The sequence below is a fragment of the Henckelia pumila genome, unplaced genomic scaffold, assembly GCF_033568475.1.
Source record: "Henckelia pumila isolate YLH828 unplaced genomic scaffold, ASM3356847v2 CTG_461:::fragment_3, whole genome shotgun sequence".
NCBI lineage: Eukaryota > Viridiplantae > Streptophyta > Magnoliopsida > Lamiales > Gesneriaceae > Henckelia > Henckelia pumila.
Window position 1 is genome coordinate 6,206,686 of NW_027331831.1, and position 21,852 is coordinate 6,228,537.

Genomic DNA, 21,852 nt, shown 5'->3' on the forward strand with positions numbered 1-21,852 from the left:
ATTGGATTTTTGGGCCATTTAATTAGAAATAAAATTATTTGGGCTTTCAAATAATTTTATTTGGGCTTTTTAAATTTATTTTAAGTTAACCCAATAATTTTATGGGCCCGTGGGCCCATCGGAATTTTTGGGCTAGTCAGTGATTTTATTGGGCCAGTCTAGGAATTTTTATGAATTAATTAGTTATTGGGCCTAAATATTTTTATTTAAGCCCAATAACATTTAAGTATTTTATTTTAGTAAAAATTATATTTTTTAAAAGTAGTTATTTAATTATGGGCTTTAAGTTAGTTAACAGGCTTTAAGTCAGTTAAGGGGTTTAGTAGAGAGACCAGCAGTCGGGACCAATCCATGAAAATAAACTAAGTCCGGAATATATATTTAATTATTTTTATGCATGAAGTCTATTTTAAGTAAAAGTATATTTATTATTAAAATTAATTAAATATATATTACGGACATATTTTAAGTGCATGCATACATGAAATATTTTATGATGTGTTTATGATTAAGAATTGAGCATGAAAAATATTTTTATGGAAATTGAAGTGATGTGACAGCATAGAAGTGGTTTTACCACTGACACAGAGGTAGTTCTACTACCGGCATAGAAGTGGTTTTACCACTGGCACAGAGGTAGTTTACTACCAGCATAGAGGTGGATTATTCCACCGCCACGTACGATGGTTCTTTAAACTGATCAGTCGGCACAGTTATTAGTCACATTCATGGATATGACCATACTCAGTTTTTATGTTTATGACATGCTCAATTATGTTATGTATGATGAAGAAAGTTATGTTATGTATAAGATTTATGATTCAGCATTTATGTTATGAAAAATGTTTCCATGCATGCTCATATACATGTATATGTATTAGTATTTACGTGATGCATTATTTTAACCCTTGTTATAAAGGATTAGACATGTTGAGCCTCTAGGCTCACTACGCTTATATGGTGCAGGTGAGTATGATGTAGCTCCTACCGGTGGCGAGGACGTATGAGCGAGCATGGCAGTGGCCCCGTGACCGTCTCGCTAGAATTTTATTTATGCATGAGTTATTTATTCAGGATATTTTTATTTTCAGTGGTTATGATTACTTATTGATTTTTCATGGTTTTTAGTAGACATAAGTTATAAATTTTCACCATAGACATTATTTTATCTATTGCATGACTCGAGTTTTTATCAAATAACTGTTTATTATTTTATTAAGCGAGTTATGATTTGAAATATTATTTTTAATATTTATACATATATGTATGGGCGTATATGTATATAGTAGATAAAAAAAAAAAAAAAAAGTTTTTCCGCATTTAGTAGTACTAGGCGTTTCACCCGATGTTCGACCCGAACGGTGGAGGGTATGGAGACATTTTTTGGACCCGATTAAATAAATGGATAAATGGGTATGGGGATCTCGTAAATGGGGATGGAGGAGGATGTAGTGGTATCCTACCCATATCCGATCCAATATCCGATTATATATATATATATATATATATATATATATATATATATACATATTAATTTATATTAAATAAATGCTAATTTAATTTTCTTTTGTTGAATTATGTTAGTTGGATGAAATAATGAAAATTATTAATATAAAACTAATGTTATTTTTTAGAAGTTTTATTTTTTATATAAGTCTTTGGTTGTAAATTTTCTTCGGTGTTTTATTTTTTTATTATCTAAAAAATTTTGATATAAAAATCTAGAAAATAAGTATAGTTTTATCAAATAATTAAAATTTAAATTAAAATTATTTTTATGGAGTATATACAATAAATGGGTATATGGGTAGGGTATGGATATCCGATCATCCGACGGGTATGGAGATGGAGATTAAATTAAATATCGGATGGGTATGGGTATGGGTATGGGTATGGGGATGGATTTAATAAATGAGAATGGGGATGGAGGCACAATATCCTACCCATACCCGACCCATTGCCATTCCTATTTGGGATGAAAACATTATAATAGGAAAAATTACGTTTTTGGTCATGTATGTTTGTCACTTTGCGATTTCAATCCTTTATATTTTCAGATTTTAGTTTTAGTCCGCTATCTTTATTTTTTTTTGGCAATTTTAGTTCTTTTTCCGACGTGGCGCTGACGTGGCACCAATTCAGTGCTGATGTGGAGCTGACGTGTACAATGCCACGTAAGCATTTTCGAATAAAAAGGACCGAAATTGCAAAAAATCAGAACTGCAGGACTAAAACTGAAATGTAAAAACATAGAAGACCAAAATCGCAAAGTGACAAATATGCAGGACTAAATTTGCAATTTTTTCCATTATAATATAATAATAATATAATTCCACTTGCTTTCGTGATATCCCTTTTTTGAGGCTAATCAATGTATAGACTATGGCATATTAAAAATCACCCACCCACCAAAGACCTACAACCGAACATGTTAGTATGTGCTATAACGAGATTGTTTTTCACTTATTTTAATACTATTAAATTACGTGAGTCCTTTATATTTTTATAAAAATTGATATTAAGTGTTTTCTCACTGTTTTTATATTTAGGGTATGTTTACTTGGTTTGATTTGATTTGGTTTGATAATTATAGGATGAGTTTATTAATGCAATCTCATTTATTGTTTACTTACAAAAAAATTAAAATTTTCTCAAATCTCAAGGCCCCGTCATTCAACCTAATTTAATGGGATTTCTCATCCTTAATTATATAAGATATAACATATCCTGAACAATATTTGTGAAAAAAATCCACATAAATCCTGATATATAATCTTTTAATTCCTTTGTTTTCCTCCCAATTTCTCTTTTTTATAACCGAGTTTATCAATTTTATCTATTTTTCAAAAATACATATTTTTATACCCAATAATTTTGATAAGTGAAAATGACTCACATTTGAATCATTGATATTTTATAATATTCAACAATAATACAATCCAATTACATGAATAAAAAAATCAAACATAAGGTTATTTATCATAAGTGGGGGTAAAACAATAATTTATCAATCGATCATTATTTCAATAACAAAATTAATAACTTAAAGTAAGCATGTTATTGTTTATCCATCATTATTCCACGTTCTTCAAAATTATTTTAATAGTTCTAGTATGATTTATTCACTTGTAATATCATCTCACTAAGTAAACACAACCTTAGTTGTAAAAAATTAATATTTATTACTGAAAAAGCGCATGAGGTGTTATAAATGAAAACATCTTTGATAGTTTTTTTCTTAAACCTGTCGGGTTGGTCCGTGCTGCAACCTAAAATAAGTGAGTTGGGTTGGTATTTCCTCAACCCGCCGAAATAGCCCATCCCGTCCCGTCTAATGGTGGATTGCGACGGGTTGTGGGACGTCCCGCCTTGCTAGGTCCGGCTCCAAGGGAAGGCACCCTGGGCATGTGCCTAGGACCTCCCTTTTAGGGAGGCCGCTAAATATTTTTTAAATTTTTTATTTGGTTTTTTTATTTAAAATTTTAGAAAAAAACTCTTAATTATGTTGTTGAAAGTTTGCATCAGTTTTTTTTATTTTGTATTTTTGCTTCTCCTTTCTTTGCGTAAAATAAAAAAAACTCTTTCTTCCTAAAAAAAACTTTATTCTTTCGATAAGTTGCTCTAATCAGGTGAGTTAGGTTGCTCAAATTGGTTCAACTATCGTTTTGTTTTTTCATTGAATTTGTAATTTTTTTTGTCTGTTTCTGAGTTGTGGTTAATATTTTTATTTTTAATTGATTTGGTTTTTGAACTTTGGTCTCCGAAATTCTAAAATATTCTTGTAATTCGTTTATTCATCTGCTCTTATACCCATTTAGTTTATATATATCATTTTTATAATTTAATAAATTTAGTTATTATATTAGTTTATTAAATTAGATATAGATAATAATTATGTGCATTTATTTTTGAGCTCGTATGTAATATTTAATAGAAAAATCCATATAAGGCTTTTCTTTAAAAAATAGCCTAGGGCTTCCAATTTTCTGGAGACGGTACTGCGCTCTGTTAACCCGTTTTGATATCTCTAATTTATACAAATTTTCATCCATAAAAAGAAATGTGAAACCAAAAAATTCAAATAAAATTTTTTGACATAGAAACTGAATCTTAATTCATAATCAGTGCCGGCTCCAAGGGGAGGCGGCTGCCTAGGGCCTCCCCTTGGCGGAGGCCTCAATTTTTTTTAAATTTTTTTTAAGTATTATTTTATATATATATATTTAAAATATTACGTGAATCTATTTATTTTGTTTAAATTCGAAATCGTGATCAATTTTTTTGTATTTTTTCTATCATTTATTTAGTAAAAAAAATATTTTTTTTTCTTTTTAATCAAAAATATCTTTTTTTCGTTAAATTGATCCACTTAAATGCGTTAGGTTATTCAAATTGGGCCAATAATCTTTCGTTTATTTATTGAATGAGATTTATTTTTGTCTATTTTTGTACTGCGGTTGATTTTTTTTAATTGATTTAATTTTTGGTCTTGATATACTAGAATCTTGTAATTTGCTTATTCGACAATGAGAATGATTTTTATTAATTAGATTATAATTATTCCTTGTTTAAGTTATTATTTAAATTATAATTTATATTTTTTGTCACATTTGTTGTGACAAAAATATATTATTTATGCTTCCTTAATTTGGAGATTATTATTCTATTTGTATTATGCATTAATTCATCTCTGACTAATGAAATTTGAGAATTCATCGAGTTCTTTTTTAGTTTTAGTTTTATTTTTTATATTTCGATTCAATGGTTTATGTTATTATTTTTAGTTACCAAAATTTAAAATTTTGATTTTTAGATGAAGTGATTGTATCAAAATTTAATTAAAAAAATTTATATAACTCTCTCTCATAAATATTTATCTAGGGTCTCTAATATTCTGAAGACGACTCTGCTCATAATTGAAGTTAGAGACTAATCCTAAGTTACCCACATGCCTGCAATAACGACTCTAGCTAAGTTTAAGCAAAAAAACAAAAATAAAAAGAAATAAAAAGCGTGAATTGCATTTGGGGCAGTTGAGCTTTCTCTGAGAAAATTATTGAAGTTGGTTGGCATTGAGTACATTTCTGATTTCACCAGCAAAATTGTCGCGTATATTTCTTTTTTTTTTTTTTTTTTTTTTTTTTTTAATTTTATGGACAAACATCCTTAAAGTTATTTGTTGGATAGTATTGTTGGATAGACATAGTACAGGGAAATCACGATTTTGGTCAATAGAACGTGAAGAGGAGGTATACATAGTTAAAATAAATTTGATCAGTTAGGCTGAAATCATTATTTTATAAAGATGTTATGACCCTTCATTAATTTAAACTATACTATTACTCATATTTGAATATAAACTAAATTAAAGAAAAAATATTTTATACACACACAACGCGTGTGTGAGAACCAAAAAATAGCTGGACTAAACTGATGGATCAGTTAGACTGAAATAAACTGGACCAGTTAGAATGAAATTTCAGCAGAATAACTGCTACTTCAAAGTTGTAATTGACATTAAACTCGAAATCATGACAAACAATGACAATAAATGAGAATCTAACAGTCAGATTTCTTTCCTATAAATAATAGTCGTATTTATGAGATAATGTTACACAAGTTTTTTCATCAAAACACCTAAAACTTCAAAGTGTAAAGAAGCAATTATTCGAGCAGAAAGTAGAGCCGTTGAACAACAGTCCAATAACAACAGCCGAAATAGTGTTTTAGCAAATTATGTTAAGTGGGCTCTCTCTTTTAACTTTGTGTTGTGTTTTAAAATTGTTCCAACATGAATACCTTATGTTCAAATCATGAATTTCGAAATTTGTATCTTTGATGCACTGAAACTTATGAACTGGCGGTATGAGTATACATACCTAATTCCTGTCTCGCACCTTAGAGGATTAAAATATAGGCGAACGATATCAGTTAGCCACGAAACTCATGAGCGGCTTAATACATAAAATAATTCATGTTTATTTTTGATATATATATATACATGAATTTTTTTCTAAATGTATTCGAGATTATGTTAAAAATGATTTAAAAGTTGGGAGGATTTCTCTCATTTAATGAGAGTGAGAACAATATCACTCACTCACCAAACACCATCTCAGACAAGTACGAAAAAGAGATGAAAGAATGTGAGCAAAACCAATTTTGAGAATGGTGAAAAAGAACCAAAACTATGCCGTCTAATTTTAATTTATTTATGTTGATCCGTTGCGTTAAATTTTTTCTATCACTTTAGTTTTGTAACGACAATGTGTTTTCAGTATTATGAATGAATAGATCGATTTTATTTTTGAATATGTGCTTCTTATGCTAGCTCGTTGTTTTCGAATGAGTAATCTAAAAACAACGTCATTGATCGCATCGAATCTAGGATGTGACAACGTGCGTTGGTGCATTAGTATTATTATTGAGCTTTGTGTGGATAGTGTAATTCTATCGAGAATTTATTTATTCAAGCGTTTGCCCAAATAAATATAATCACGACCATAAAATTTTAGATTTTTTATATGTTGCATATTTTTGTAACATGCATTAAGGGAAAAATTGCATATTTCACCCTTGTGAAATTCCGAGTTTGCTGATAACCTCCTATGAAATTTTTTTAAGCTAATAACCCCTCGTAACTCTAGATTTGTAGCATACACACCCTTCTCAGCTAAAAAATGACGAAAATACCCTACTTAAATAAATAATTAAACTAATTTTTTATAATTATAAATTTAATTGAATAAAATAATCAAATTTTAGTTAAATAACTATGAAAATTATATATAATTATTTTATATTAATATTTGTTATACAAAAAAATATTTTTAATAGTAGATTGTATTATTACATTAAATTATGTAATAAGTTTAATTATTTTTTAAATATAATTTAATATTTAAATTAATTAAAGTGATTGTATAAATAAACTTAATTGAAAATATAAGTTAATGTTTTGATGTTTTCATTTAAATTTTCAATAAAAGGCGATAAATTAAAGAGTTCAAAAAAGTTAAGAGTATTTTCGTCATTTTTTAGCCAGAAGGGGTGTGCATGCTACATATCTAGAATCACAGGAAGCTACTAGCTCAAAAAACTTTCATAGGGGGTTATCAGCAAATCCGAAATTTCACAGGGATGATATATGTCATTTCCCCATAATTAAGTAATTTAACCTATTGTTTTTCTTTTCAATCATTATAGTTAACGACGAAGTAGGATGTTCACATAACTTCTAGTACATGGTAATTGCCGTTTTTTTTTTTTTTTTTCAAATTATAATTATAATATCTCATGCACTAATTCATATGAAACTCGAAAACTTAATTTAATCATCAAAACCAGCCCACAACCGAAATTGTTGGTTTGATTTGTAAAACCGATGAACTATGAATTGGTTGGATTTGTTTATCTAATCGAACCAAATTTTAGTTGAACACGGTCTAAACAAGTGTTAGAGCCAATTTTGTGGATTTTTAGAAGAGGAAAAATAGGATAAATTTCGCTCTTGATAAATTGTTTCGATCATATGTTCGGAGTTCAAAAAAAAAAAAAAAGTAAATCGATTGCCTGAGGAAATTAAAATCTTACTTTTAGTTGTGATGTGTTATGATCCAATTTGACTTTCTCCCGGACCCAAGTCCAATGACTCAATCTATTTGAGTTTCATATTATTTAGTTATTTATTTGGACACTTTATCAAGATACATAAATTTTTAAAATCCCATGAGAACCTCAAACACATGAAACTCTCCGACTATCTATAAATAACTCAAGTAATCTCATTGTTAAGGTACGCTCTCTATAGTCACATGCTCTAATTCTTTAGAACTTTTATTGGGAAAATATTGACTTGAGTTTCGGAGTTTCTTCACCTTGCAACCCCCGACGCCACTCATTTTGCTTTGTGATGCAGGTAACAGCCCACGAAGTTCCTTCTCTAAAATTATTCGAGTACTAATATGGCCATCCGGATCTCCACGGATTACCCGAATCTTCTTCAATCGGGTAATATCAATTTTTGGCTATATCAAGTTGATTATTATGTCATGTTCAATAATTGAGATGATTTTAGGGAGATAAAATTCATGCTGATGTCAATATTGATAACTCCGTCTCATCACTCAAATGAAGTTGCAGAGTTATTGAAATATGTTTTTTTTTAATTTCATTAAATAAATTTTTATTTAAAAACATAACAATGAAAAATTAAAATTTAAAATAATTTCAAAAAACAATTACACTTAATTAAAATTTGAAACACAATTAAAAATTACACATAACTAAAAAAAATACACAACTTTTTTTAACAAATTTTCAAATATTTTTTATGATTTATTATTATTTTTTAGATTTTTTTAAACAAATTTAAATCTGTTAAATTTAGAACCGTTTTTAAAATTTTGTTAAAAATTAACAACGGTGAGTAAAAAAAAAAAAAAACAACGGTGAGTAAATAAACAAGTATTTGTCATGCCGTGATACACGAAATTACCAACTACGCATGCCGACTTGGAATTGCCATGTTCTCTCTTGCCCCCATATATTAAGACCTCCGTCGTATTTTTATTCAAAAATATTGAATTTATTTTTAAAAAAAACAGTAGAAAGTAAAGAAAATTTTTCGGGTTAGTATAGGCTACGTCGAAAATATCTCTCTCTTTATTTAAATACAATTAGATTTTGTGGATCTCATATTTTTATAAAAATGTACATATGTGTTGATGATCGAAGATCTTACATTTGACCACGAAAAAAATACTCCAGATATAACATAGAATAATCATTTGTGTCTTTGCGATTTAGATTCGTTATATTATTATATTTCACTATTAGTTTTGTATCTTTTGTTTCTCGGTAATTTCATACTATTTTCATTTCAAGTGCAGGTTTGACACTACACATGTCGGTGACACCGTCAAATTAATATTATGTTAGTATCACGTGCTAAAAAATAATTCAATTATAAAAAAAACAAATATAGTGAACTCAAACTGAAATAATAAAAAATAAATGATAAACACATGTAATCTTCCCATTATAATGTCTCAGTCTGAAAATTTATATATAAAAAAAAATTCAAAATAAATTTTTCTAAACATTTTCAAACACTACCTCAATCATGCTTAAAACATAAAAGTTAAATGTAATTATGTAATGGAGATGGGATGCATTTATGAAAATTTACTTATAGTAAAAGTCCATGGGCCTAGGCCCAATTGTATTTGGGCCAATAGGATTCGGGTTTTGAGGTTTGTCTAGGAGTGAGTACAGCAGCGGTATTCCTAGGGTTCTTGTTTGCCCCGGAAGGTATTCAAAAAGCTTAGAGTGACTCAACCTCTCGCCTCGCCGGAAACAATGGTATTATTGCTAATCACACTCTTTAATTCGCTAATTTACCTTCTATTTTTTTTTGTTGAGATCAAGAAATTTTATTTTATCCATGCATGAGAAATGTTCGAAAACTTGCAGTAAATGTCGAAGTATATGCTTTGTTGATGAGGATTTGCTATTTTTTTTCCCAGTGGGAAGTGATAGGAAAAACTCTTAGCTTTTCTGATGTTGGATTATATCTGCTTGAATTTGCTGGCTTCAGTGATGTGGAAACAAAATTTCTTAATTGCTTGTAAAATTATGAATTTTTTATTTCGACTTAAAAGCCATGTTATCGTCTAAACCAGGTTAGCTCTGAAAGGTGGAGCTTTTGGTGTTTGAAATGATATATTTTCGAAACCAAAAAGCTTGCTTTCTGCCATTTTGACAGGCACAGAGCTTGGACCTCGCCGTGCCTTGAGCCAAAATTCAAGCTTTCTGCTGTGTGATAACTATGATAGATAGAACGCTGAACAATTTATGTGCAATTGATTCTGTTAATGAAAAATTGCTTATAAGCAATATATGCATATTCTGTTGGCTAAAAATTGCTTTATCATAGTTGAAGATTTCTTCACGAAGGTTGTTGCAAAATGTTTTTGTGATCCATTTTTTAGTGCGATTATCTTCTAGAGTATACTTATTGAGTTACTAGTTTTGTTCTTTGGAAGAACTAGAAATGTTGTACTTCTTATCATCACTGTTCCAAAAGGCGGAGACGGTTGATCACCGCCCGATTTTTAGACAGTTGATGTCTTTGGTGCTTTTTCATTTATCAGCCGTCCAGACTTCTTAATTGCAGTTTAAGCAGCTCAAAATCTGTCTGGGTGGCCGCCTAGATTAATATATAATATATTTTTTAAATTTCAAGAGAAATATGAGATGAATTTTGAGTTTGAATTCGATAAAAAGGAATTATTGGAGAAGTATTAAGACAAACAAGAAGAATCAGATATTTAGAAACCGTATAGGGCGAATTAGATATTTAGGCTAAAAACCGTCTACACAAATTAGATATTTAGTCTAAAAGAAAATCCGCTGGGCCTAGGCGGCCGCCTAATCGTCTAGACGTTAGGCGGTGGGTGACTGTTCGCCTACCGCTTTTTAGAACATTTCTTATAATTGATCTCTTTTCTCAATTTCTATGTATAATAACTCCATGAGTGTGCAACATACAGAAAATAATTTGTTCCAAAATAGATTTTAAAAGGTTGTCATTTTTAGAGAATTAATAGCATAACTTAGTTGTAGACATCAGGATTCGAAGATAAACATAAAAAGCTAAACTATGGTTCCAAAATTTTCTAATACATGTATTTGCCACAATTTTGGAGTCCCACTTCATTACACATGGAATTTATACTAGTTTTAAAATAATATTGTAAAAAAGGAGAAAAGAAGAGGCTGAGAGTGTATCGTCCCTCACTGGGCCTTCTCTTCTGCGACTATCTTTTATGTTTTTGGCATGTAGCCTGCTTAACAATGCTACTAGTTAAGTAACTCTAAATATAACTTTTTCTATGAATGCATAAATTGTTTTTATGCTGGCTCCTATCTTACTTCAGTTAGTCCCTGTAAGTAAACTTTTGTGTGCCGATTTGTGATTTGCAGCCTAAGCAAATCCATGAGATCAAGGATTTCCTTCTCACCGCAAGAAGGAAGGACGCACGTGCTGTTAAAATTAAGAAAAGCAAGGGTGCTGTGAAGTTCAAAGTTCGGTGCTCCAAGTACCTTTATACACTCTCTGTGTTTGATGCTGAGAAGGCGGAAAAGTTGAAGCAGTCCCTCCCACCAGGTATGCCTTTGTTTATGTGTTTATTTTTATTGCCAATTTAAATTGTTACTATTATGATTTCTTTATGTTTTCAGAGTAGTTCATGTTCTTGTGCATGGTTTGCATTATTTAGACGTGTATGTTGGTCATGCCGCGAGTTGATGCTAGAAATTCTCTGCTTGGGTTTTCTCCTCTGGCATTTCTAAGTAGATACTTTCATCATATTTTTCTTGAACTTGATCGCTGATTTTGTAACCCCGCGATTAATAGCTGGAATCGTTCTGTTATTCGTAGGTCTGAGCGTCCAAGACCTCTAGAGCTGATGGAAAAAACAGAAGATTATTTGTTTTTTTTCGGGTCGAAGCTTTTATGTTGTAGTGAGAAATCTTGATAGCATGTTGAATTTTATGCCTCCTAAAATTTTGGTTCCAAATTGAGAAATCATATTTTATTTTGTTTTTTTTAAATGCGTAATTTTAGTTCCAAGTAGAAATATTGAATCACATTTGAATATTCAAAAATAAAAATAATTCACGTCTGAGAATTCTGAAATTTTGTTTTATATTATTGTTTAATGAATATGCATGTATAAATATACTGTAAATTTTTCTTCGGAATATTTGTAAGAAATGGCCCAAATGAATGAGGCCCAAAATAGGGTAAATTCCCATGTCGACCTGCGTTGAAATTTGGTGGTGGTAATGAAATAATGAATGTCAAGTATCGAGTGAGACTTGTACAAACATATCCCTTTCTCTCCCTTCTTACCTTGAGTAATTCTATTATATATTTAACTAATTTTAGTATAATAAATATACATTTAAAAAATTGAATATAACAAATAATATCATATCAATGAATACTTAGATAATATTTGGAGAATTTTTAAGAATTACTTCTCAACTTTTCTATAACAAAATTTTGAAATTTTGTTAAATTTTTTTAATATGTTGTGTTACGGGGATCACATATATTATTAATTACGATCTAGATGGATAAGACATGCATGCATTAATATATCCGCCATGATCAAGTTGCATTTGCAAGAATTAATCGGACATGCATGGAGAAATGATGAAAAAAAAAGAGAAAATTAGTTAAGGGCCCAAATGGTCATTAATTATTTATCATGTGTTTCAATATATATAGATAATATATTGATAAGAAATTAAACTAAAAAAAAAGAAGTTAAAGATGAGTTGAATTGAACAAGGTGTGGGAATGGGTGGTGGTCAAAGTCAAAGTAAGAGGGTTTGAATCCCAAGTAGCTGCATGCATGCATGCTAATTGCTATTACATATTCGGTCTTCAAGCTAGCGGGACTCTCGATCTTGCATCAATACCAAAGCTAGATATTTATGTATTATTATTATTATTATTACCCAAATTTAATTAGCTTCATTTCAACAATTACTCGCAAAATATATACAATAAATTACAGAGATGAGAGACGTTTATTATAAATATAATGTATGTATTTATTCTACCTTTTTTTTTAAATTATTTTTCAAGCGATCGATATGCCTTTTATTCAACAAATGTTTGGTACATATATATTCTAATTTTGAATTCTATAGATAATATTGTCTTCAGTTAATACTTAATGAATCGTTTTTAACTTTCTCTCTTGGAGGATATCTATCTGAACACACAGAGAGAGATAATTTAATAATAAAAGAAAAGATTACGTTGTATTTAATAACTAATTATTAGCACAGTTTAACTTTACAGTACATACATATAGATATATATAAATATTTTATGGTTGATTATATATGTATGAATATATAAAATGAAGTAAGTAATTATAATCAATTGTTTCCGAGGAGGCACGCACGGGTGCTCTCCGACGATTTCTCCAACACAACTAGCTCACACTTCCCACCACCTCCCCTTCCCTCTATTTTTCTGTCACTTTCTTCAAATTTATTTTAATACCATATTAATATTAATATTTATCTTTATGTCTATATATATGTATATATATATATTAATTTTGAGGTGCATGCAAGAATATAACATGCGTTTTTAGTAGCTTGGTCACATTACATATTCATTTTATCTAATAGAAATGCACGAGTGAACTTTATAAGAATATTCGAGAAGTTTGTTACAGTTTGATATGGAATTCGAGACTTCATCCTAAACTTAAGATCTGATGCTGATAGGTCATGAACCGAAAGTTATAGCTTCTCGTTCTCGATACTATTTCTCAAAGTTCAAAACTTGAGCTCAATACTAATATTCTTCAAAGTTCAAAACATGCGACGTGTTACATAAATTATAGGTCTTTCGCGTCATATTGTAAAAGAAAATAAAGGAATTTTGTTTTATCAGCGGGGCTTATATATGTGGCATGTTCATGTTCTAGGAGTAAGAATAATAATTAATATATATATAGTACAAGTTATTACATGTTATAATTTGCCAAAAACAAAAGAAATAATTTACTATTATTTGCCTACTTAATTACACGTGCCTATTTCTGAGGTCAGAAAGAATAAACGGATCTTGTGATTCTCATTTTGTGCTGATTAATTAAAAATATATATATGTACATTTGCAGTGCCATTTTGATTTGGATACACACACACACGCAATTGAAATATGACTCACATATATATGCGTCGATGTAAAATAATATTGTTATTTAATCAACTTTAAAATTCTGAAAGTATATACCGTCCCAATTAAATTGCTCATTCATCAATATTATACACACACACTTAGGTTTTATATGGGACGGGTCAACTCGAACTATATTTTCAACGAAAAATAATACTTTTAATTTGATATAAAAAATAATATTTTTTCATGGATCGAATCGAAAGATTTGTTCCACGAAATTGAATCGACAGTCTCATAAGAGTTTTTGTATGTGTTATATATATATATATGTATGAATATATTTGTGTGTGTGAGTGTATTTGAAAATAAATAATTATATATATTGTTTGTTATCTGAATGAAAAAAATGGATAGACACATGTGAGAGCTAGAGGATTCAAAATCAAAATTGGGTCAAAAAGTGAGTTACGTTACTACTAATATCTTTAATTATCTCTACTATATATCTATTATCGCACTCAAACATGCTAGCTAGCTAGCTATTATTGTCTGATTAAGGACATAATTATATATAATGTATCTCAATTAATTATTTACTCTCACAACATAGTAAGTGTGTGTGGGTCCAAAATTACGTGCGCATATACGTGACATTGAAAAAAAAATGTTTATATTGGGGGAAAGAAGAAAATAAAAAAAATAAAAAATCATGATTATCTATGAATGGTGGATGTTATTATCGAGACTATATAATATAAAATAATAAATGAATTGTTGTAATTTTTATTTTTTACTGTGGCCGGGTTGGCATGCTTTTAATATAAAAATAAAAAAAATATTATTTGATTACATAAATATTCAAAAAAATTTGGTGCCCATGTGGTTTTACCGTCTTTTGAGTCCCTTCTTCAACGGTCAAACTTAAACCCATTCACTGTTTTTGCAATATTCGAGGACATGCCAATAATTCACTCGCATTTACACTTTATATGCATTCTATATTTATTATTATTATATCATGAATATGATGATTTAACTTGAGAGATCTATAGTAGAAACATGTGGTTAATGTATACCTAGTAGAAACTTAAATACATTATTGATTAATAATCATTATTTTGTTCAATGCTTGTCTCAAATTTTTTCAAAGATTAGTGTCATACACCATTGTTTAATCAAAGTATATTGATTTAAAATTCTTATATTATTAATCCATCATCATCCAATTCATTAACCAAACAGTGTCCTTATCTAAGTTATCATGTTTTCGTCTTTAAACTTAGGTGATACTCTTGGAACTTTTTTTTTCCCCTTTTCTTGTCTCATTGTATTGCAATGTTGATCATCGTCATGGAGGCAGAAATTCGACTCTACTCGGTTAAAAAAATTTTTATCAACAAAATACAAGATAATATATATATGTCAATTAATAGATGCTCAACTTTCACAAGTTAGATTAAAATAGAAAACATGTGAACTTATGTGACGAATTATTTGATAATTCTCCTTTGTGAGATAAGACAATATTCATGTTTATATTTATAATAAAAAAATAATACAAAAATAATAATTTTTAAATGAGTGACCGAAATAAGAGTTCCGTCTTATAAAATTGACTTGTGAAACTGTTTTAAAGAGCTTTTTTGTGAAATATTTTTGTAAGGATCAATTTTAATGTATACAACCCGTGTGTGTGTCATATATATATATATTACATAAAATTTAATTGTATAAGATACGTTATATGTGTTTCTAATAATTTTGCGGTGATTCAGAAGCTCTGTATGGTACACCGCACATGGTGGCTGTTGGGTACATCATAGACATCGCAAGATATCACATGAACATCTTGTGCAGTATTACATATACATCAACTATATATCTCCTCATACATTTATTCGAGTCTCCAAAAACATACTATATTAACTATTTTCACGATGTTTAAATGAACATCTTGTGGAGGCCTGGACTACCAAATTTAATTTGTTATATTATAAGGAATAACGATATATCTCCCGATCTGTCCCTAGCTAGATAGCTATGTACATTTTTTTAAACGACTATATATAATATATAAAAAAATCTTATGACAAGTAATTAATTAATTATTATAACCCCAAGAACCGGAAGACAAGGGTTAGTGTCTTCATATTGGGGGCACACATGTAGTATCTACATTATTATTATACTATATATCATACAAATATTAACGTATTTCCCTTTTAAATTTCATTTTATAATATAGAGTTCCCAAATACGAATCGATAAATTCGAACTATAAAATTAAGGAAGTCGTTTCAATATTTAAATTATCATTAACAAATAATAATTTGAAATTGTATAATATCTAATAATTAAATTACTATAGTCCTATTGTATAATATAATAGTAGTCAAAATTTTACCAATATTTTAACTGTTGTTATAATAAATATTAAATATACGGATTAAAAAAATTAAATATTCTTTTTTCTTTATATCCAATTCAAAATCACAAATTCAAAAAACTAAAGGGGTATATATCTAATAATTAATTAACAACCCAATTAAAAAAAACATGCATTTGATGCTTCCTAGCTAATGGAATATTCATTATAATATATATTTTATATGTATATATATATATATATATAATATTATTAATAAATTTGCAGTGGGAAAATTAAAAGAGGGAAAGTCCCCCGTGTGAAGAGGGGGGAGCAGTTTAATGATTTGTGTGACAGAATAATGGATATATGCATGTGGGATACATGGATGGAATGTGAAAAGGTTATGGGTTCTGCCTCAACCTCACATTCATTTAGACCCCTTATATTATTTATTTTATACATATATATATATATATATGTATGTATATGCATGTATATATATACATGTCCATATGCATTGGAGTGTATAGTGTTATGGGGAGCCTGAGCCCAGGAGAGTTGGCAATATTTCTGTACACTATGTCATTGTCAGACGATAGAACGAAAACACAGATAAGTCTATGATATATCGAGAGTGTTATTTTGTTTGTAGTTCAATCTTTGTAAAGGTGCATGTGATATATTCCATGAATAATTTATATACACATGAAGAAATGATCATCTCTTCCCGAACGATATCAAATTAAACGGTCGTCCTATATCCTATCGGAATAATTTTTTTAAAAAAAATATATTTTATGCATATTTTCCCATAAATATTTACCATAAACCCTCTCGACTCACTCTCCTATCCACATGCTCAATAGATTACAAATTGTCTCCGGCCAACTAGACATCGTCAATCAAATATGTACGTACGTACATGGATGGGTCATGCTTCATTAAACACCTATCATGCCGAGGTTGGCCCCAATGCTCGTGGCCATGTTGAACTATCGTTGTTTGATCCAACGCTCATCATTTTATCAAAAGTTATAATTGATGATAATAATAATATGTATATATCTTTCAGTTGAAGTTCAAATGGGATAATTAATGCAAACATTTGATACTTTTAATTAACACTATACGACTAGGCTAGAGTAAGACACCATTAATGGTGCATGGATGAATAGGTACGTTATTTTACTTTTTTTTTTTTTGGGATTTTGGCTCAACATTAATATATGTTCCCATCACGGGAAAATTATAGAAATGATTAATATTTCAACCCTAATCCCAGAATCTCATGTTTCGCTATAAAATTTCCAATTTTTTTTAATAAAATAAATTATAAAAATTATATTAGCCTATAATTAGAAATATTATTTAAAATTGTATACCTACCTAATTATATATATGGACTCCTGATACCTCTAAATATATAGATATACACTCCATCGTTTATTGATTAATGAATCAAATATATATAATATTTATTGTTATTATTATTTGTATGTGTAGGAATAGTTTGGTTTGAAATGACAATTATGCCCCTGATTAAACCCTAAATTGGCTAGAAGCACAGTGTTTCTTGGGATCAGTACCAGCAGTCCACACCCCACCCCCCCATTTAATTATCACCAAAGATAGTTCGAGAGATTTGCATGTATATCTTCACTTCACTTTCCAACATTTCTTTAATCAAAATCAAAATCTGCTTTAGATTTTAGTTACCATTTCCATTACATGCATCAGCTTCTGCTTCTTATCGTTCAGTAGCATATATATACATCATTAATATGTATATAAGCTAGCAGAAAGAAATATCTTGCCTACAGCATCTCCAAATCAAAGCTAATTTAATTTGTATTAAACTTGGATCATTGAAAATGGGTACTTCTATGAATAACTGGTTAGGATTCTCTCTTTCACCTCAACAACAAGCTGCAGTAGTCTCTCATGATCAATGTTTTGGTCTCACACACCACTCTGATTCTGTCATTAATCCACCTCCTTTCGGTATCTTAGAAGCTTTCGACACCACCAACACCGCTGCCTCAGATCCTCGATCTCATGGTAACTTCATCATGAGTTCGTCTTTTAATTTCTTTTTTCCTTTTATGAAAAAGAAGGATATATATAAGTTTAGCTATGCAGATTTTGTGGTGCATGTCCATTTTGTCAGTAGTAGATTTTTTGTATTTTTACTTGAAAGTAAAGCTTTCCGGTGCTGACCCTCGAGTTAGTTTTGATGGTTATGTACTTCACTTCATGCAGAAAAAATGGAGTCGAGTTTAATGAAGAGTCTTGTTATATATATATATCTTTTTCTTTTCTTGCTGCAGATTGGAATATGAAGGGAGGAGCCGCGGGAATGAGTAATATAATCTCATGTGGAAGCTGCCATAACTTGGAGATTCAAGAAACCCCAAAACTTGAGAATTTTCTTGGAGTTGGGATGCACTCTTTCGCCGCCGATCATCATCATCAACAGCTCAAGAACCCTAATGTTACAAATCCCACGAGTTACCAAACAAATAGCACCCTTGATAAGTACTCTTACAACATATACCAAGACACAGATATTGCCACCTCTATGAAATGTGTGAACCCCACCAACAATAACACCACCATCGGCCTCTCCATGATAAAGAGCTGGCTCAGAAACAACCCGACGCCGCCACACACGGCGGAGATAAAGGCCTGTACCAAGGCGGCACCACCGCCTACCGGCGGTGCTCAGACCTTGTCACTTTCCATGAGCGCATGCTCACAGTCAAGCTCTCAAAACTTACCTCTTGTGATGAATGGTGGTAATAATAATAACAATAATAATAGTGCAGCACAGAGTTGTGCATCAGATAATAATAAACAACCACCTGCAGTTGACAGTCAAACGTCCAGTGGTGCAATAGATCAGTCTGTGACCAGGAAAAATCTAGACACATTTGGACAAAGAACCTCCATTTACCGTGGTGTAACGAGGTTGATCATATAATTTTCTTGTTATTTTATTCGATTTTTTTTGCATTTCATGATGGTTCTTTTCTGGGTTTTGTTTAAATGGTATAAAGATTTAATCTTTTCTTCTCATTTTTGAATATGAGCAGGCATAGATGGACTGGAAGATATGAAGCACATTTGTGGGATAACAGTTGTAGAAGAGAGGGACAAACCCGGAAAGGAAGGCAAGGTATATGAATAAAGTGTCTGCCATTATTTTTTTTTTTCCAATTTTTCTGAATATTAATCATATTTAAGATTTATTTATTAGTTGTTTAACACTTGTTTTTTTTTTTTTTGGTCTCCTTTCTATGAACTTGTTGGTGGATGATTCAATCTTACTGCAGTTTACTTGGGTAAGTCATGCATGTTAATTCTGTAAACTCTATTATTTGCCGCCATTCAAGAGATATTGTTGCTCAAACTGATACAACTCATGAAATTAACTCTCATATAAATCTTCCATTTTTCTTTAAGTTTTTGTTTCTGAACTTCGTATAATTTTCTGTGTATATATGTAGGAGGTTATGATAAGGAAGAAAAGGCTGCTCGAGCTTATGATTTAGCAGCTTTGAAATACTGGGGAACCACTACCACTACAAATTTTCCTGTCAGTGCTTTGAGTACCCATTAAATATTTCATGTGTTTGGACTAAATTAATATGTTCCAATATATATTCAAATATTTGTAATTTTAAAAACTTATAATTTCTGACTACCTCCAAAACATTGATTCAGATTAGCAACTATGAGAAAGAAGTGGAGGAAATGAAGCACATGACTAGGCAGGAATATGTAGCATCATTAAGAAGGTAATCTGAAGCTTTGATAACAGAAATAATAAGAATCAATGTGAAAATCATAATGGTACTGTATTTGTCTATATCTATTTGAGCTGATCATTTGACAATATTGCAATATTTTTAATCCAGGAAAAGTAGCGGTTTCTCTCGCGGCGCGTCCATTTATCGGGGAGTTACAAGGTACATCAACCTATTTGTATTAATATATCTCATGTATGCCTGTTATATGGGGAATGAGCAACATGGATCGCGAATTAATATATAGTTTCCAGCATATTGATATACATGTATCTGTCATTACATTTTTCGCAAATTAAATTAAATTAAGATTGTGTACTTTAACAGACATCATCAGCATGGAAGATGGCAAGCAAGGATAGGAAGAGTTGCTGGGAATAAGGACCTTTACTTGGGAACTTTCAGTAAGCTTCTTGCATGAAGTTATTGGGCTATATTTTGTTTATTTTCTGGAAGATGTGCAGATTCACATTATCTTCAAATTAATTCTTTCCCAAAAGTAATATTTTCAGCTTTATATTGTGTACATAACATGTTAAAATTTTGTCTTCAAAGTAATGATATTATATTTTATCTGATATATTCTTGATTTCTAAAGGTACGCAAGAGGAAGCAGCAGAAGCATATGACATAGCAGCAATCAAATTCCGAGGCCTGAATGCCGTGACTAACTTCGAAATAAACCGGTATGATGTCAAAAGCATACTAGAAAGCAACACTTTACCTATCGGCAGTGCCGCTAAGCGCTTGAAGGAAGCCGAAAACCAAGAAGCCGCCTTAGAAATCCAATGGTCCGAGCAAGGAAACTGCTGGCCGAGTAATCTTGCAAATGGCTACGGGTGGCCTGCAATGGGATTCCAGCAAGCTCAGCCATTGAACAATATTTATGGCTACGCGAACCAACCCCGAATGTGGTGCAAACAAGAACAAGATCAAGATATAGTTAGTAATGGTTTTAATGGTAACAGCAATATTCGACATCAGCTTCAGTTGGGAAACGCACAAAATTTCTCTCAATCTTCTCACGTGTTGCACAATCTGATGAGCTTGGATTCTTCTTCTATCGAGCATAGCTCGGGGTCGAATTCCGTTATGTATGGGAATAATGGAGATGGGAATGGAACCACTGGAAACAGCTTTATGGGGCCGATCATGGGCACTGTGATCGTCGGAAATGGTAATCAGAATCGGGAAAACGGTTTCGTGGGGCACGGCGATGGAAATCTAGATGGAATGTTTGGATCAACGGATGTTTATCCCCAGACAAGAAACTTGTATCAATCAGCTGAAGCAGTGAAGGCAAGTGCTATTTATGATCAGGGATCAAATTGCAATAACTACATTCCTACTTCTCTGTCGAATCTCGGATCTTCGAATTTTACCGAATGGAACGCGACGTAGAGGTCCCAGCTGGCCTAAGTAACATTTCAGAAACGAACGTGTATAGATCTAACTTCTAGTTGTTTGATTTGATCTTTCTTGATTCATGTTAGGAAAAGTTCTAGTAGGATAAGGTACTTTGAGGTTTTTTCATCTGGTTTACACATGTTTTTCTCTAAAATATTTGCGGCTTGCTGCAAACTAATTACATTGTAAGGACATTACAGAGGTTGCTCCATAGCCGGCAATCACAGAGTGGCTATGAATTTTGTGAACTTTCCTGTGATTAATTATGTACTCTGATACTGACTTACCAGGCTTTGTAATTTTGGACTTTGAAATACAAAGAATGGGGTATTTTTTCTACTTTCTTGAGTTTTGAGGCAAAATTTATACATTACTTGGATTTGTAATCATAGAAGGTACTGTAATAAATAGGACACACTCATAACATCAGTAAAGTTGATAAAGCTGAATAGACTCTTGAGGAGAATCATATCATAGGCAAGCAATTTATTAATGTGTCAGACTGATAGCTATTGTTCCCAAAGCTCAAAATGCAAGTAAAAACAAATTCACAT

At 30.6% G+C, this 21,852-nt stretch overlaps 2 protein-coding genes across 2 annotated transcripts; both read left to right on the forward strand.

Annotated features, from left to right (window-relative positions):
• The first annotated feature begins 9,301 nt into the window (after positions 1–9,301).
• LOC140871813 (large ribosomal subunit protein eL38z/eL38y-like) lies at positions 9,302–11,687 on the forward strand. The gene is made up of 3 exons (XM_073274539.1): positions 9,302–9,363; positions 10,987–11,170; positions 11,444–11,687. The coding sequence occupies exons 1-3, from the start codon at positions 9,361–9,363 to the stop codon at positions 11,464–11,466; spliced, it is 210 nt and encodes a 69-aa protein (XP_073130640.1). The 5' UTR covers positions 9,302–9,360; the 3' UTR covers positions 11,467–11,687.
• Positions 11,688–17,956: 6,269 nt separating this feature from the next.
• LOC140871940 (AP2-like ethylene-responsive transcription factor BBM2) lies at positions 17,957–21,516 on the forward strand. The gene is made up of 10 exons (XM_073274683.1): positions 17,957–18,143; positions 18,413–18,842; positions 18,906–19,052; positions 19,178–19,260; positions 19,418–19,426; positions 19,592–19,680; positions 19,809–19,882; positions 20,003–20,053; positions 20,219–20,295; positions 20,490–21,516. The coding sequence occupies exons 1-10, from the start codon at positions 17,957–17,959 to the stop codon at positions 21,290–21,292; spliced, it is 1,950 nt and encodes a 649-aa protein (XP_073130784.1). The 3' UTR covers positions 21,293–21,516.
• The last annotated feature ends 336 nt before the right edge of the window (positions 21,517–21,852 follow it).

What these genes read in the sequence shown, in the direction of transcription:
- LOC140871813 (XM_073274539.1), top strand. An exon ending in GAAGCAGTCCCTCCCACCAG is followed by an intron (nt 11,171 to 11,443) that starts GTATGCCTTTGT and finishes TGTTATTCGTAG; the next exon opens with GTCTGAGCGTCCAAGACCTC.
- LOC140871940 (XM_073274683.1), top strand. Translation starts at nt 17,957, where the DNA reads ATGGGTACTTCTATGAATAACTGGTTAGGATTCTCTCTTTCACCTCAA. An exon ending in TATGTAGCATCATTAAGAAG is followed by an intron (nt 19,883 to 20,002) that starts GTAATCTGAAGC and finishes TTTTTAATCCAG; the next exon opens with GAAAAGTAGCGGTTTCTCTC. An exon ending in CCTTTACTTGGGAACTTTCA is followed by an intron (nt 20,296 to 20,489) that starts GTAAGCTTCTTG and finishes TGATTTCTAAAG; the next exon opens with GTACGCAAGAGGAAGCAGCA.